Source organism: Styela clava, chromosome 2, assembly GCF_964204865.1.
Source record: "Styela clava chromosome 2, kaStyClav1.hap1.2, whole genome shotgun sequence".
In the NCBI taxonomy this organism is placed as follows: Eukaryota; Metazoa; Chordata; class Ascidiacea; order Stolidobranchia; family Styelidae; genus Styela; species Styela clava.
The window spans coordinates 910601-927955 of record NC_135251.1 but is presented as its reverse complement, the minus strand read 5'-3'; the positions used below and the strand labels follow the sequence as shown (position 1 = coordinate 927955).

At 37.3% G+C, this 17355-nt stretch overlaps 2 protein-coding genes and 1 pseudogene across 3 annotated transcripts in view; all 3 read right to left on the bottom strand.

The window, feature by feature from the left end:
- LOC144411850 (protein FAM107B-like) overlaps positions 1-17355 on the bottom strand; it is a 195681-nt gene that overhangs the window by 89160 nt on the left and 89166 nt on the right. The gene's annotated exons all lie outside the window — the stretch shown is intronic.
- On the bottom strand, positions 5757-16965 carry LOC120335779 (motile sperm domain-containing protein 2-like). Of its 2 annotated transcripts, none has more exons than XM_039403400.2 (7): positions 16809-16965; positions 14557-14718; positions 13155-13241; positions 12323-12532; positions 11576-11614; positions 10911-11035; positions 5757-9007 (listed from the first exon to the last, which is right to left on the bottom strand). In XM_039403400.2, the coding sequence occupies exons 1-7, from the start codon at positions 16861-16863 to the stop codon at positions 8897-8899; spliced, it is 789 nt and encodes a 262-aa protein (XP_039259334.2). In that variant the 5' UTR covers positions 16864-16965; the 3' UTR covers positions 5757-8896. The 2 variants fall into 2 exon arrangements, with proteins under 2 accessions (XP_039259334.2, XP_077965807.1); XM_078109681.1 differs by lacking the exon at positions 16809-16965 and adding an exon at positions 16148-16288.
- LOC144413894 (RISC-loading complex subunit tarbp2-like) lies at positions 15726-16792 on the bottom strand (annotated as a pseudogene).

The window sequence follows — 17355 nt, the reverse complement described above, 5'->3', positions numbered from 1 at the left end:
CCACTTTCTGGATATTCAAGTTAGGAGGTGCGGCGCTGCCGAAGTATGTGCATCAAGATGTCGCACAACCTGAACCTTAACATGTTACACATACTATATTCAGGATGTGCGCCATGTTGATACACACACTTCTGGAGGTCCAAGCGTAGTGTCACATCTCAGAATAGAGTGTGTGTCCCCCTTATATGTGGTGTGGGGAAATCATTAATCTAGTGTCTGCTAGTCCAAGAAGATCCGCTTCTAAGTAGATAAGAATAAGGAGTCTCATTAAAAATCAACGCTCGTTATCGAAACTATTTTATCGAAGAATAAGACATTGTGTGACCTCAGCACATAGGTTCTTAAAGTGCTTCATATGGATCCCCAGGAATCCGCGAGAGAAACCTAGGGGCTCTCCCAGCTATTCGTTTACTTATTAATTAAGACACTGACTTGTCTCATTTTGTAACGTTCTAAAGAAGCAATAACGGCATAAATAATCAAATTTGAAATGTGGCAACTATCCGGTAGAGTTTCTAATAGATGATGCCATAATTCAATTATCGCCTCGTTGTCAAAATTGTAATGTTTTTTGATACAAATCAGCAAATACATCCGAGTAATTAAATAAATAAATTTTAATTTACCCAGGAACATTAATTCTCAATTTCAGTGAGAAATACAAGAAATATTCCCCCATTTTTCTTATTTGTCACAAAATTGACGACATTTGATTTTAAGTTATTGTGATTAAACAGGTTTTGAACTTTCCACATCTGGTAAACTTTCATTCCAAACATTTCACTTTGTCACGCGATAGTTTGGCAACAGGAGTATTTATCTGTCATCGCCTTATTAAATTATAATTAATCGTGTTTAGTGCATAAATGAGCAGTTCACATATTCACACTTCTACGTTTGGGTCTAGCTTCATAGCTTTATGTATTTCTGCTCTACCGTTTTTTGTATTTCTCTGTTTAATGACATAACAATACACATTTGTCTGACGGTATTGTGAGGGCTACATATGTCATTACCTGTAAGTTCCAAGTAATTACATTTTACCCATGGACATTAATTAATCGGTAAGTAACAATGTGTTTTCATGTTCATAAATTTATTGTGAGGCTTCGTAAATATTAGCCAATTTTTTTACGGGCTCCATAACAACGAAAGTTTGATAACCCTGGACTAGACAACTCATTTGACCATGCCATGCCAATGACCAAACAAACTTGGCACTAAATTTCCATATCATTTATTACATCGTATTAATTATGCGGAAGAAGTGTTGAATTGACATCAATCATGATCATAGCTATTTAATTGACTTTTTATTGAACGTGCAGGAATTTCTTATTTAAGTTTCAAGTAATTTTAATTTTCCCATGAACATTAATCGTTGAGTAACAATGTTTTTTTTTGATAATTTTATATATTAATCGTTCCGTAAATAATAGCCAAAAGCTTGAGAACCTTAGCGTATATGTTGCAATAAATAAACGAGAATATCGGTCAGAGACCGAAGACTTATCGATCGAAAGTTAGGGGATCACCAAAAAAATACTGCGGTTTCGATTCATCCGCTCTTACTTCATGGCGACACCGTGTGTCCCATCACTAATTAATTAATACCTCGCCAATTATACGACATAATTCATCCAAAATCAATAGGCTTCTGGTCCGAGATATGATGAATAGACATGCAAAATTTGGAGCAGATTCAACTTCACATTTGTGAGATATCGAGTGCATCTAACAGACAAACAGACAGACAAATACCTATCAACATACTTATCGATATCGATAAGTAATGAGGAAAAAAGCGGAGTAAACTAATGGCCGAACCCAACCTGGTATACACACGATTATGAATCACCCACTCCCGAGTAAGACAGAGTTTTCGTTCCCCACATAATAAATCTTCCAATAAAATCTGATAAAATTTTTTTACTTTGAAATTAACACCCCCAGTCAATTTGTAGCTTTCGTTTTTAAGCGACAGCGGTTAAAAAGCTTATGGTAGTAAACTGCTTTGAATATTTGGCCTAGATAAGGGCTAGGCATTTTCGAATATCATGTAATTTCAGCATCGAATCGAATATTTTTTTCGAATCGAATCGAATCTCGAATACTTGGGAATATGTAATTGTAAGCGACTTTATTATAGTAATTGGTCTTCTCCACAAATGAATTACCGAAAACATAGAATAAATCACTCAGATAGATTACTGAGCGTTCACACACAATAACAAACACGTTTTATTAATAACTCACAACAGAAAATAGTCATATGTTAGAATTTCGTTGAAAAAATATGGCTTTAATAAAAAAAAAATTAGAGAATTCCCCTCGACCATTGGCGGAAAGAAAAAAAGATGGCGGCGATTCGAAATTTTGGAAATTTCTGGCTACGCCCACGCGCAGAGGTGTATGTGTACGGAAGCGCAACATCGTGGCTAAGGCTGGGCATTTCGAATTGAATATTCGAATCGAAAAATAAATTATTCGAATCAGTTCAGAGCAAAATTTCGAATCGCCGCCATCTTGTTTTTATCTTTCCGCTAATGGTCGAGGTAAATTCTCCAATTTTTTTTTCATTGGAGTCATATTTTTTCAACGAAATTCTAACATATGACTATTTTCTGTAGTGAATCCTTGATAAAACGCGTTTGGTATTCTGTGTGAACGCTCAGTAATCAATCTGAGTGATTTATTCTATGTCTTCAGTAACTCATTTGTTGAGAGGACCAATTACTATAATAAAGTCGCTTACAATTATATATTTTCAAGTATTCGAGATTCGATTCGAAAAAATTATTCGATTCGATTCTGAAATCACGAGGTATTCGAAAATGCCCAGCTCTATTAAATTAATATATATATATATATATATTTTTTTTTTTCAAATGCGGCAGCAAATAGTTAGTCAGTTATTTGTTTCAGATGCATAAACTTGATGGCGGGAAAAGTCGCAACCGATCAGTGGTAACGCGGATTACGGTGGTCCGCTATAAAGTCCCTAAGAATTTATTAACCAGCAAAAGACGAGTCAGCAAAACCAGCTTTACTATCTGACCGTTGGTATTCAATATTTCGAGAATTTAAGACAAAGCTAATGTTGAATCTTCGTAGAAACTTTTATTGAAAAACGGCAAAGTATGTACACCAAGATGGCGCACAACCTGAACCCTAACCTGGTACCCATACTATGTTCAGGTTGTGTGCCATCTTGGTGCACATACTTCTGGAGGTCCAAATTACGAAGAATCAAAACGACATCAAAATATTTTAATAAAAAGTTGGAGGTATTCAAAAATGACATATATATATGTTTTATTTTTAAATTTCGGATCTTTTGTACAAAGCCCTTGCCACTAATGCAAAAATGTGAGATTTCAGAAAAACACTCCCGCTGCGTTCTAAAATAACAAGTTGTAATTATCCAGTTCCGCTTAGGGTTAGAAAATATTTGACTTTCCAGCGCGATCTGCAATCCTAACCTTAATTGGCTCGGCGGTGTGGCGCATCGTGCTAAGCGTTAGGAATACGCTCGCCACCGCATCTCTGATTACCCTTCGTGGGATCGCAGGTTCGAATCCCATGCGGGATGGTTATGTGCGAGAGGATTGCTGGTCTCCTCGCCGTCGTTTGGTGGTTCACGTAACCGCTGGTCGGTTACGGCTTCTTCTACCATCAAGTCCATGCTTCCGAAAACAAACAATACAGTAAAACTAATCCCATATCCGACATGGACTGGTAACCGGACGAGAGGCCGTGGTTCGCCATATGTTTAAGCCGTCTTATCGGCTTTCCTCTCCCCCGGGCTAAATGTGTAAATCCTATCCTATTACTTATTTTGAGCGCGGGATTTGTACAAAAGATCCCAATTTTCTTCATGTACCGCGCTTTCGAATCAAAATTCTCAAATTATTCCATCTTAACGTGGCTGCCGCAACGACACTTGCTCAACATCTAGCCGTAATTCAGAAATACAACACGCTTGATGGAATTGATTGCTAGGGTGACCGTACATTTAAACCCATCCGTATATCCGCGGGTTCGATCTATATGCGGGTGCTAAAACATCTGAGTTAGGGTTCGTATGGGTTCAAATATCCGTAAAAAAATTCCATAACTGCAATGGTATGCAGGTGCAGTTGTCGTGGGTTCAAATGTACGGAAACCGGTTGATAGAGTAGACAGAAGGATTTTTCCTCGACCGCATCTCAACAAACGTCATAGATCACTTCAACAGATGCTGATATCAGGATGATAATCAGCAATGATGACTCCTGTAAATACTTGCGTCTTGTACGGCAGCATTAAAAAAAACACAAACACTTACTCTTTTCAATCTTCCAAGACGCAAAATTCTAGATCTCCAACCCCTTTACAATAATAATAATAATAATAACTTCACTGTGAGCTTATTCCAATTGGTGGGAACATGGCGGGTGCTTTATTACTTATCGATTTTAATCGGTAAGTATGTTGATAGGTATTGTCTGTCTGTTAGACACTCGCGATATCTCACGAAAGCGAGATTGAATCTGCTCCAGATTTCGCATGTGCATTCATCATATGTCGGACCAGAAGCCTATTGATTGAATTGGATGAATTATGTCGTATAATTAGCGAGTTATTAATTAATTAGTGATGGGACACAAGGTGTCTAACACAAGGTGTCCCCTAACTTTCGATCGATAAGTCTTCGGTCTCTGACCGATATTCTCGTTTTTTCTATTATCATATCAAGACTTTTTTTTCTGATTGGCGAATAATAAATCTTTTTCTCACACAATTGTTACAATCACCGTCTTTTCTGCTTCCCGGGCGAGTTTCTGATAATGATGTCTCTAATCATACATGGACTGGTAACTTGACGGGCGACCTATCAAATTTTCGTTTCCCGGAATGCTTCAACCGCTGAGCTCCCGCGCCGAATACCGAATCGGTGCTCCCGTAGTTTTTGTACTAAGATGACGCACAACCTGAACATAGTATTGTACCAGGTTAGGGTTAGCAGGTTGTGCGCCATCTTGGTACGAATACTACGGGAGCGCCGCCGAATCGATGTTACTTCTTCTCTCAACGATTGGAGCGATCAATCAGCGGTACCCAGCACTTCGAATAGGTTCAGAACAAAATTTGAAATAGTCGCCTTCTCGTTTTATTTTCATTCTGCTAATGGTCGAGGTACTTTCTCAATTTTTTATCATTGGAGCCATATTTTTTTCAATGCAATTCTGACGTACTACCATTTCTGCAGTGAATTATTGATAAATTAGTGTTAATCTGTCTTAGTGACGTATTCTATATTTTCAGTAATTTATTTGTTGGCAGAACCAACTACAATAAATAAGTCCTATACACTTACATATCTCCCATTAACTCCCAAGCAATGTTCCCTCTAATTTTTTGTAGTATGTGTGCGCAGAAATTTTAGTGTGTTTTGGAAATGACTGATATTTGTGCAAAAACCAATGAAGAAATTTCGGCGTTCTAACCGGGTAATAAGTGGGCCAACAACAAACTTTCTCAACCTGCCAACCGAGCACATTGTTACATTACATCGAAATAGGTTTGTGCGCAGTAAATCTATTCGTGTGCGCACCCTCTGAAAGCTGTGTGCGCGCGCACACGCGCACACCTTAGAGGGAACACTGCTCCCAAGTATTCGAGATTCGATTCGAAAAAAAATTAGACTTTGAAATCATCAGGTATTCGAAAATGCCAGCCCTACCCGACCTTTCACCTCAAATATAACCAGACAGTAATGGACAACCATAATTATTCTGAATGGAGAAATTCCGCATAGACAGTTTAATAGGAAAATAAATAGGATATTTTGCAACAAGGATGGGTATTCACTGGTAACAAATGAGATTCAATTATTGATATTAAGCAGTGGTGAGACTCAGGGGTTCGCAGCATATTCTTGGAATGTCATGGTGATCGTTTTTTGTTTGTTTTTGACGTTGTAAGACTTCAGCAAATGGGTATGACAGTTCTAGAAAAATTCGCTGCAGGAAATTTTCCGCATAGGAAAAATTGCCACAGGAGCATTATGCTGTAAAACAAGCATTTGTGATAAAACAGCTAGGGTTTAAGGTACCTTTTTTTTATTTAACAAATTTTATTTAACCTTTTTTTTTTTATGAAAAATCACCGCAATAGGGGTATGCTCTTGAATAACAACGAATAAAAAGATACTCCAAAAACTAACAGTTTCTATTACGAATACTTGTTTTACCCCAAAGTCCACTTGCGGCGAATTTTCCTAGAACCTTAAGTATAGAATGGCTAGCCACCATAGCAGTTTGCGGACAAGGGAAATTAAAAAATCTGCTCAGACTTAGATTATAAATATTTCACCAAGGCTTCTTCCAGCAGGAGCGTAGTGAGGAATTTTTGAAAAGGGGGGGGGGGGGTCCCTGCTCCCAGGACGTACCCCTCTCTTCCAACCCCAGGTTAAAGTTGATTTTTGATTGTGAGTTGCTTCAAACAGTAACAAAGTAAATAAACAAACACTCTTAGGATTAGGCAAGATTAGGCATTTTCATAAAAATTAAAATTTTGTAAAACATTGTCAGTAGCAAAATCGCAAGTTTAAAAGGTTAAAAAGGCAGTGACAAGATAGACGCTAAAATTTCTAATGAATTAGTCAAAGATTATTTGATCGTTATGCTGTAATAATTTTTTTAAAATGACGTTCAAGAAGTTACTTTTTATTTGGAACGATCGAAAATAACCATTTTTGCATTGAAAGTCATATTCAGGGCCAAATATAGTATATATTGCAATTTCTTATTTGAATAAGAAAATTAAATGTAAGAATCTGAAATAGGCAAGCATATTTAGGCATGTAAGCTTTAACAAAATGTTGTTTTCCACGCAAATTTTGACACGTTTTTAAGGCAATGTAATAATAAAAAAAATACTGAATAAAATCTCAAATAAAAATTTGAAATTAACGAGTTTTTAGGGCAGTGCAATTATTAAGAAAAATCTAAATAAATTCAATTCTGTCAAAAAATATTCGAAAATGATCTTTTTGCGAGAGATCTATATTTATATTCGACACTCAATAAGCCTTTCACTTTCAACAATGCCTTACACCAGTGGCCAATGATATAATATTATTTCAAGGAATTGAAACCAGAACATAAATTCAAATTTAAAACACTTGTGATGGCAGTGCTAAGCTGAGAAATTTCGGGGCTAGTCCACTAAACACTGTCAAGTAATTCTAGTTCGCGTGTCATAACCATTTTCGCATATGTCATTTCTACTGACTACGTCATCCAAAAATTAAGTTATATTTTTTGTTTTCTTGTCATAACAATCCCAATATTAGAGAGATCGCTTGCATTAGCGAGTTTGTTGCGGCCGGCGGTGATGCCATTTTGGGCGATCGTAGCTTTTCTTTGGCAAGCTCTATGACGTGATTGTGACGTCGTAGTGACATAATTTTTAGATGACACAGCCAGGTATGCAAAAATGTTTGTTGCTCGCCAATTAGAAGTACCTACAGCGTTTAGTAAACATGCGCTGAAATTTCTGCCATGGGAGCTGTATAATAAAAAAATAAAAATAAATATGCTGCATAAGTAAATAAAACTAGACAGTTTCTGCATAAGCGTTATTGAATAAAAAGAAAAATGATTATTTGATTATTGGTAGAATATTATAAGGGATGTATATCTTGACATATAAGCCGACCCCTAAAACGCTGCCGATCACGTGTATGACCATCAATCACAGACTGTTATCGCTGACATAGCGTACCAAGTGCTGCTTCGCGTGTGAGCGTGCACACTAGTTTCGTGATAATTTAGCATAGTTCGAGTTGTAGCTGTTGGAATTAAGTTAGCGTTATCTTTTTTTGTTAGAGTGCTATCAAAGTTATGCGGGAATAAGCCAAATTTTTAATGCGATCAGAGTTATACGAGAATAAGCCAAATTTTAGATGTATAATGAATATAAGTCGATTCTTTAGTCTGGCAACTTTTTTTAGATTTAAACTCGACTTATATATGAGGATATACGATAGATCAGTGACAGTCCGCGAGCGAGTCGGCAACTGAAAGTAGGAAAAATACTGTCAGGAAAGGATTGTTTTGATAGCTTCAAAAATATTTATCATTGCAAAAATTTGTGATATGGAATAAGTGGAAATTTAAAAATTATTTGACTATCACATTTTTTATAGCTTCATGAAAGTTTGCTCAAATGAGTCCAAAACTGAACGTAGGAAAAATACTATGGGAGAGTTGCATGTACTACTCATGTGTTGATAGCTTAAAAAATATTTATCATCGCAAAAATTTGTGTTATGGAACTTATGGAATAAGTAATTCAAAGTGTAAAAATTACTTGACTATCACATTTTTTATAGTTCAATGAAAGATTGCTCAAACGTGTCGCCCAAAACTGAACGTCAGAAAAATACTGCGGGAGAGTTGCTAGTACTATGTGTTGAAAGATTCAAAAATATTCACAAGTTAGGCAAGATCAGGCATTTCCATGAAAACCAAAAGTTTTGTAAAATGTTGTCAGTAGCAAAATCGCAAGCTAAAACGGCAGTGACAGAATAAAAGGATCCTGCCTAAAATTTCTGATCGATAAGCAAAATAATATTTATAAACGATCTTATCCACACTTAAGAAGTTAGTTTTTATTTGTGAAAACAATTAGACAATTTTTTGAGGAGGCAATAAAAAAAAAATTATTGATATCTAGTTATTTTCGAGGTGGGCACGAGACTTGACAAATTCTAAAAAGGGGGCTAAAAAGTTTGGCAACCACTGAATTGGAGTGTAAGTGTGCTTGAAATATTCAAGTCAACACTACTGGGAAACACAAAAGAAAAAATCCATTTAAAAACCATTTTGTACACTTGTAAAAGTACACTTTATTCCTTAATTTCTAAGTTTTCAACGGCATCAGTGAATGTTTCAATCTCCTCCTTTGTGAATTCAGCTTCAATGTCTGAGCCGACGTTTGTACTTGGTTCCCATTCATCCTGTAAGAGATAAGACAAGGATATGATTTACATATTCTTACCAAGGGATAGACAGTTATTTGTTTCAGAGGCGCTCCTGAAGTATGTGTACCTTATGGCGGACACCGTAACATAGTATGTGTACCAGGTTAGAGTTAGGCCATAATTTCAGGTACAAATAGTACGAGAGTCACTTGGCTAGTCCTCGAACTCGTAACAGGATTAAATAAAGTAAATTGGAATAAAATTATGTCCTAACCTTAACCTGGTGCACATACTACATCCCTGTGTCCGTCCATCTTGGTACGCACACTTCAAGAGTACAGTTTCAGATGCATGGACTTGGTGGTGGAGGAAGCCGTGAACCACCATGCGGCGCACATATTTATCCCCTAGAATTAGAACCTGCGTACCCATACATGGTAATCAGAGAAGTGGTTGCGAGCGTATTCCTAGCAGTTAGCACGATGCGCCACATCGCCAAGCCAAGAAACAAAGACATCAAATTGAAAATCTCGAAAAGAGGAAGACTTTTCCGTGACTTGCAGCCGCAATACCAGACTCTCAAGAGACATTGTGATCTTGAAGTCGAAGAGGTATTGTTAAAATTTCGTTATGTTGGAGCAATAATCTAATTTTCAATATTCGCTTTGCGACATATTGGATTATTTTTTGGCATCTCTAATAGACTATTATAACGGATAGGATTTACATATTTATCCCGGGGGAGAGGAAAGCCGATAAGACGGCTTATCCATATGGCGAACCACGGCCTCTCGTCCGGTTACCATTCCAAGTCGGGTATGGGATTAGTTATATTGTTTGTTTTTTCGGAAGCATGGACTTGGTGATGGAGCAAGCCGTAACGGACCAGCGGTTACGTGAACCACCCAACGACGGCGAGGAGTCCAGCAATCCTCTCGCACATAACCATCCCTGCATGGGATTCGAACCTGCGAACCCACGCAGAGTAATTAGAGGTGCGGTGGCGAGCGTATTCCTAATGCTTAGCCCGTTGAGCCACACCACAACGCTTCGTAAAATGAATGCGTTATGAGTGTAGGTGAGACGGTTTGACTTCATCACAATTCGAAAATACCATAGACTTCCTTGTAATTTGGGGATATTTAATTTCTGAAAATTAGTGATCCATTTTTAACACAACGGAGCCACGGAGAGCTAAAAGCCTCCACGTGACACGAGCCAGAAATGATTGGGAACCACTGCCTAACCACAAGGCCATTGTTTCTCATACAATGACGATTTCCTTACTAGGGAAGAATTATGTCGTTTTTGGAGAAGAATTTTGCTTTTTATTTGGCATAGTGTTAACAATATTCTGAAGTTCTTTTTTATTACTACGCCACACTGTGAACTACTGAAACTGTGCAGAAGCAGGACTTGCTAAGATTCCATTAAAGATTGAATGAACAAAGTACTTTTTAAAGAGGTAGAAAAGATCCCAAAATAAGCGAATGAGGAAATTAACAAAAAAGATTGGGAACCACTGTATTAGGCTCGGTTAGTAAAAGATTAGTTAAGAAACCTTTTAAAAACACACTGTTTGAGACAAGTGGATAAAGATTTGGTGCTCCAGAAGTATGCACACCAAGATGTCACACAACCTGAATCCTAACCAGTACACACATACTATGTTCAGGTTGTGCGCCATCTTGGTGCGCATACTTCTGGAGGTCCAAAGATTGTATATTGTTAAAAAAAATGATCGAATATTATATTCGCTTCAGTCATCCCTGGTACATTTTACACTAATTGACCAATTTCTAATATTCGGAAGAGATAACTGATATCAGAGCTTAGGGAGTATATGAGAGAGATAGTATAGTGCGAAGTGAAACTTATGAGCAGGAAGTCGAAGAATTTACAAAAAAACTTTTATAGAATTCATGTCTGCTGAGCTTACCGTTCCTCCCAGAACTGTCTGCAACTGCTCCAGTGCAACATACTTTTCTAAATCCTTCCTCGAACAATGATGGGTTCGATTCTTGATTTCTTCGTCAAACCATACTTTGACAACGTTCCAGATCGCTGAAATAAAAAGTCTGATTTCAGGAATTTTCATATTTATCCAGGGAGAAGAAAGGTGATAAATAAACTTGATGGTCTGATAGGTCAGGTTATGTGACATCTTGGTGCGCATACTTCAGGAGTACCGAGGCCGCTCCTCACTTTATTGTTAGGCCATCTTATCTATTCCCTCAGTTTGCTAGTATACAAAATCTTATATATTTTTCTATGCATTTATGGGATTTTATGCTCCACCTACTACAACACTGAATGTCCGGACAAAGTACAGAATATGTTCTTAGTGGGTCTGTGTCACCTGTTATACTAGCGATACTAATTCCAGATTAATTTGGTGTTCTAGCTGATAACGGAAGATTTTACAGAAAAAAACAGTGACAGGTATTTACCTTTTTTGTTTCGTTTTTTGATATACAATATCATGGATTTCAGTCACAATAAATTATTTGGAAACCCTCATTATAAACTTGTCGAAAAGAAAATTTTATTAGACCAATCACCCGCTGGGGACTTCCCCCTCCTCCAAACAAAAATTATTTTTACCTGTTAGTACTCCTGGCAAATCGACAACAAACGTTCTCCCTGAAAAAAGAAAAGAGTTTAATAAAATTTAAAATTAAACCAGAAAGTAATGGTGGAATTTATGAGCATGTAACTCGAACAACTACTGCAAACTTCCAGCAGAATATTGAATGAATTGTGCCAGATATCATATAGTAGTGTTCCCCCCAGACTAAAAGTTAAAAGAATTGTAATAAATGTGATTAAATATACCTTTAGGAGGATAATGTGACCTTATTTGAGAGCAGATTTCACAGCAAAAATTCGAATTTCATTTCAAAAAATTCTTCGGGTTTAAAGACAAAAGAGTAATGCTCAAATTGAAGGGGGTAAATGACAATTTATGGGTAAATGGGATCATGGGGTCATGGGTAAATGACAATTTTTTGCCACAGGAAGATCAGCAAAATTCTAGCCAAATGTCAGGAGAAGTGTATCTGATTTCAATATGAATATAATGAAAACAAGGAAAATGCTGGGTGGGATAATTGGGCTCGTAATAGTAAAGCATTTAGTCATAATCGTCCAAAGTCAATAGGCTTCTGGTCCGAGATATGATGAATGCACATGCAAAATTTGGAGCAGATGCAACTTCGCTTTCGTGAAATATCGTGTGTATCTAACAGACAAACACATAAACAGACAAATACCTATCAACATACTTATCATTCTTGATGTGCAACTTGTGTAGAAAAGTAATTTTTTTGACGCTGTGATTCTGCTACTTACCCAATAAACTTGGAAAATAATACATGAAGGAATCTACAATCAGTTTGATGACTCCAAGATCCACGTTACTCATCCCGCATCCTCCTGCATCCAGGATGAACATCACTCTGGATCCTGGGTCGTTACGTTGCAATCTCTCCATCAGGTACATGAGTAACTTCTTTGCTTCAGCCTCGTCTCCTTTAGAAAACCGTTTTCCGATAAAATAAACTGAAAAAAAGAGCAATGGTTAAATATATGGCGCTCAAGAAGTGTATGTACCAATACGGCGGTAACTAATTTTGTTTGCTCACTTCACATCAAGTTGTGTAACGGGACTGAAACTTATGGGCAGGGGATATATTCACTTGGCTGACACAGGCAGTCCCGAGATCGTAATAAAACTAAAATAAGGAAAATCGGAATGAAATTATACCCTTCCCCTAACCCGGTACACATACTACGAAATTACCTAATATATTCTAATACAATGGGAGTGCGGATTGTTGTCATTGTAAGCTAGTTGGCACATAACTGCTGGTCGGTTGCAGCTTTCTCCATGACCACAGGCCTCCAGTTGGGAAGCACTGGTTTAAACTGCTGGTGTTAGACTAAAAAAAACATCACCATGCCAATAAAAAATTTCCAAAGCCAGGCCATCGCCTTTTTCCAAAGCCAGGCGATGCCTTTTGAGCTATCCGGTATTGTTACAAGAATTCCGTCTCTCGACCACATTAATCCAAGTATTTTGATAAAAAGTTAAAATGGTTTGAAAATCAAAAAATGTGTTTTTCTTCCGATTTTGCCTTTTTGGGGTTTCCTATTGTTAAGTGGATACAATACGAGAACTCACTAATCCTGTTTCCATCACGATCTTTCCCTCGGATGAAAAAACTTTTCTTCGAGTAGAATTCCTCATCTATGTCACAGGCTGAAAGATCTGTCAAGACAAATGAAAATATGTCATTAGACGAAGCTGTAGCGTTCTGTTTTAGTGACGTGTTAGTGTTCTATAGAAGTTGGGTTAGGAATCCTGTAACTTGTAATGCAGCCCTAACCCTAACCCTAGGGTTTTCACCATCGAGTTGGTGAATTAAAGATCAATTAAGCTAAATTCCAACAGCTACAACTTGTACGGCGTGATACAATTTGAAGAATGAGCTTATATTCTAATTTTTATAAATTCAACGTGTTAGCGTCGTTTTTAGGGCGTTACCGTCAGCTTATATTCGAAGACATTTATTTTTACTCTAAAACTTTCATCAGGAGGTTAATTGTGTTGAGGACTAGTGTGTCCATTGATTAAAGTCATGCGTCAAAATAACCCAAATTATTCCAGTCCTTCAAAAATTATTAGTGGATTCTTATACAGTCGAGTCAAGTTTATTTTTTCCAACCAGTAAAAAAGGTAAGTTTCACACAAAATTTGAAAAGAAAAAATGATGCCATGTTCAGAGAAAAAGGATTAAAAATATTGTGTTAAAAATACTTTGGCCGTGAGCAAACTCTAATAAACGTTACCAGTGACTAAAGTCAGGTGATGTCATGCGTCAATAATTTTAAATTAATGAGATGACTAATTAGTTTAACTAAGGGATCACACGGTAGTAAACAAGCATGGCCCAAACTTGAAATGATCATAAAAGTACTCATGCCCCTCAAAAATAGTTTAATTCCATAGAAATGTGTGATGAGTCAGATTTCATGTAAAGGAAGTAGCCAGTTGTACTATGGAACGGAATATGCAACCAAAAATTAGGCTTTTAAAACAAATTAGTTGTAAAAAAAATAACTCAAATTAAAGCAAGAGCCATGACCCAGTATAAGAGTAGATAAGTGATTTACAATTCCAATACTGAAGGGGTCGTGTACCCCCATTTTTTTTATTTTTCGTCATATTTTTTTAAATACAATTTTGCGGCATTTGCAGTAAAACATAAATTCATATGCCTTTTCCAACATAATTATTCTATTACTGAACGATTTACCGAAAAACGGACAAGTACTGGTTTGCTATCAATAATCCATTCACCAAATGAACTAACAGAGATGGAGGAGAATGCGCGCGTAAATGGTTTGGATAACTTTGACAGCGAAGTACATAGAGCGATTCTTTAAGATATCAGTGGCTATGTTTATCCAGCTCAAAAGACATGAGTAAGCGCCATTTTTACATCATAATACAAAAAAAAATTTGGACCCCCCATTAGTGAGTGCCAGACATTGTACCACAAGATTCTGTCGACACGCCTCACCTGTCACATTATTCTTCTTTCTCCATTCAAAAACATCAGCTGCGAGTTTGGCAGAATCTGATATGTTATTCTTTTTCCACATAAGAAATGCAGAAGCGTAAGCATCGTCATCCAACAGTCGTGTTACGTCACGAGAATCAAAGTTTTCTTTTTTTATAGTTTCTGTAAATATATTTTGAGGAAATCAACTTCCCAGTTCTAGTAATGATAGTAGTAAATGAGTATATGACACTAAAAATTCTTCGCATAAATACGAAATTAAATTTCCCGGTCTAGTGTAGATTTGTACCTAACGTACTTCTAGTGGGCGTAGCATAAAGATTTTTTCCAATGTCAATCCTAACCCCCACCTGACTACGCCGTCCAAATATAATGTCACTACGACGTCACAATCACACCATGAAGCTTGCCAATAAGAAGCTACGATCCCCCACCGCCGACGATAAAGCCAGCGATCCCTCATCAGATCGGGATCGCTACAACGAGAAAAATAGCTTGCTTGATTTCGGGTGATCGGCTGCGCATTTTAGACGACAATACGTGTACTTTGACGGGCCTTAATTTTCAGATGACGTAGTCAGGTAGGGGTTAATAATGATATATGGGAAAATGGTTATGCTATGCCAACTAGAAGTACTTAATGGCGTTTAGTGAACTAGACCCAAAAATTCCTCATACAAATACGAAATTAAATTTTATTCCTGAAAACAACAACTAAGAAGTAAGAGTGGTATGAGTGCAGAGTGCAATAAATTATATTGCTGATGTTAAATTGCTAAACCAGAATGATTCCTGTTTCAAGGATAATATATCATTTATTCTCAGGGGAACTTAACGCGAACCCATCCTCTTGTCCGGTCACCATGTCGGATTTATCAGTTATTTGTTTCAATGCATGGACTTGATGGTGAAGGGAGCCATAACCAACCAGCAATTACATTAATCCCCCTATGGCAATGGAAATTCGAGCAATCCTCTTGTACATAGTTATTCCTCACAGTATTCGAACTCGCATAGTGGATTCGCATGTGCCCTAACGCTTGATACTATGAACCACATGCCATTGTTCACATACCCCTGAACTACGCATACCGTATACTGATATAACACACACAAACTTTTCTCATGGCAAAAGGCACGAAGACTGTTTGTTGTAAAAAAAAGGATCCTTGTAAAAAATTTTTCATTTTTTTTTTATTTGTATGGCAATTATATTAACAACAGATTCTAGTCAGATTTCAAGTACATGTCATAATAGCAATGGATCATAGTTGAGTTGATCATTAAGATCACAGTAATTCTATCATACATAATCATCCATCCAGGCTCAAATCATCATTGAGGATTTGAACCTACGAAAACACTCGTGATCTGGAGGGGGTTCAGCATCAGCGGGTAATGCCATTATCTTGTTATACATTTTTGTCGCTGCAGTCCTTTTTGCATGCTTCTTCGCTGTTCCATTGCCATATTCTTGAAATGATTCCACTGTACAACACATGATGAATTCTTTTTTATGAGCAGGACCAGACTCTGCGTACATTGAGTATACTGGAAGACCCAACCCTCTAGCCACAGGGTTAGTACTCACCTGTGAAGATATTTCTTCAATATTCTGTTCAAGAACTTCCTGTTGATTCTGCGATTCATCTTCAGCTTCATCAGCATCCCCACCATTTTTCAGTGAATTAAATACGGCATCAGCAGCAGCATGTTTAGCTGCTTCCTTACTACCACCCTGTCCAGACTTCATGATATCACCAACTGTGCATCGATACACAAATTGGGGTTCGTAAGCCTGTCAGATCGTATTGAGGTGTCTTCCCCATTCTCTGACATACTTCATGAAGAGATGAAATCGGAGTCCCAAAAAACGCAGAACCTGTTGCTGATGTCGGACTGGTAAGTGTACTTCTTCTCATAGTTGAAGTGATGTTGTTCTGCTGCACAATAGTTGGCGAGTGAAGGCTCATTTTCTTTTATAAATAAATACCTAACTTTTAATCAAAACAGCATCTTTGTAAAAATCACTCCTTCAATACAGCAAGTGCAAACGGCATCTCACGGTCCAGGTTATGTATACATAATTTATGCTCCTAGTTGTGGTGGGCAATACAAGTCAATTAGTCGAAAAATGTCTGATATTACCGGTACCACAGTATTAAAAGATTTATCTGTTTTCCCCCAGCGAATCCCTTTTTTTTACAAGAATATTCACCTTATCGACTATCAACAGTCATTTGTTAACTCACCCATATACTGAGAAGTAAATTTCTCTCTGAAATTCTTGATTGATTCGGCATCCATCTTTTCTGATTCCAGCTGCACTGCCAAAACTAATGATGATTCACAGCCAGACAGAGTGAAACGACGTAACACCTTCGTAAAATATGAAACCAAAACAAACCGGTTGTGTTGTAAGGAGTCAATAATTTCGAAATCTGGAATTTTATTGCAGTTGTCACCGAATTACCAAAACTCGTTTAACTGGGATATCTGCATACCAATGAAGACTGGAGAATGGAATGAATATAAAATTTACATATTCATCACAGGTGAGCAGAAAGTCGATATGACAGCATAATGATAAATCACGAATCCTCGCTCTCGCCTGGTATGGCAATGGATGTTGTCCCGAGCATCAACTTCCTTGTTTACTTCATGACATTGGCCAATCAGCAAGATGCAAAAAGTGACGTTAAACGTGAACTACCATACGGAAGCGTGCAATCTTCTCGCACATAACACTGACAGAATGGTCTGACAGAACCGAAAAATCATTTTGATAACTGCTACTTC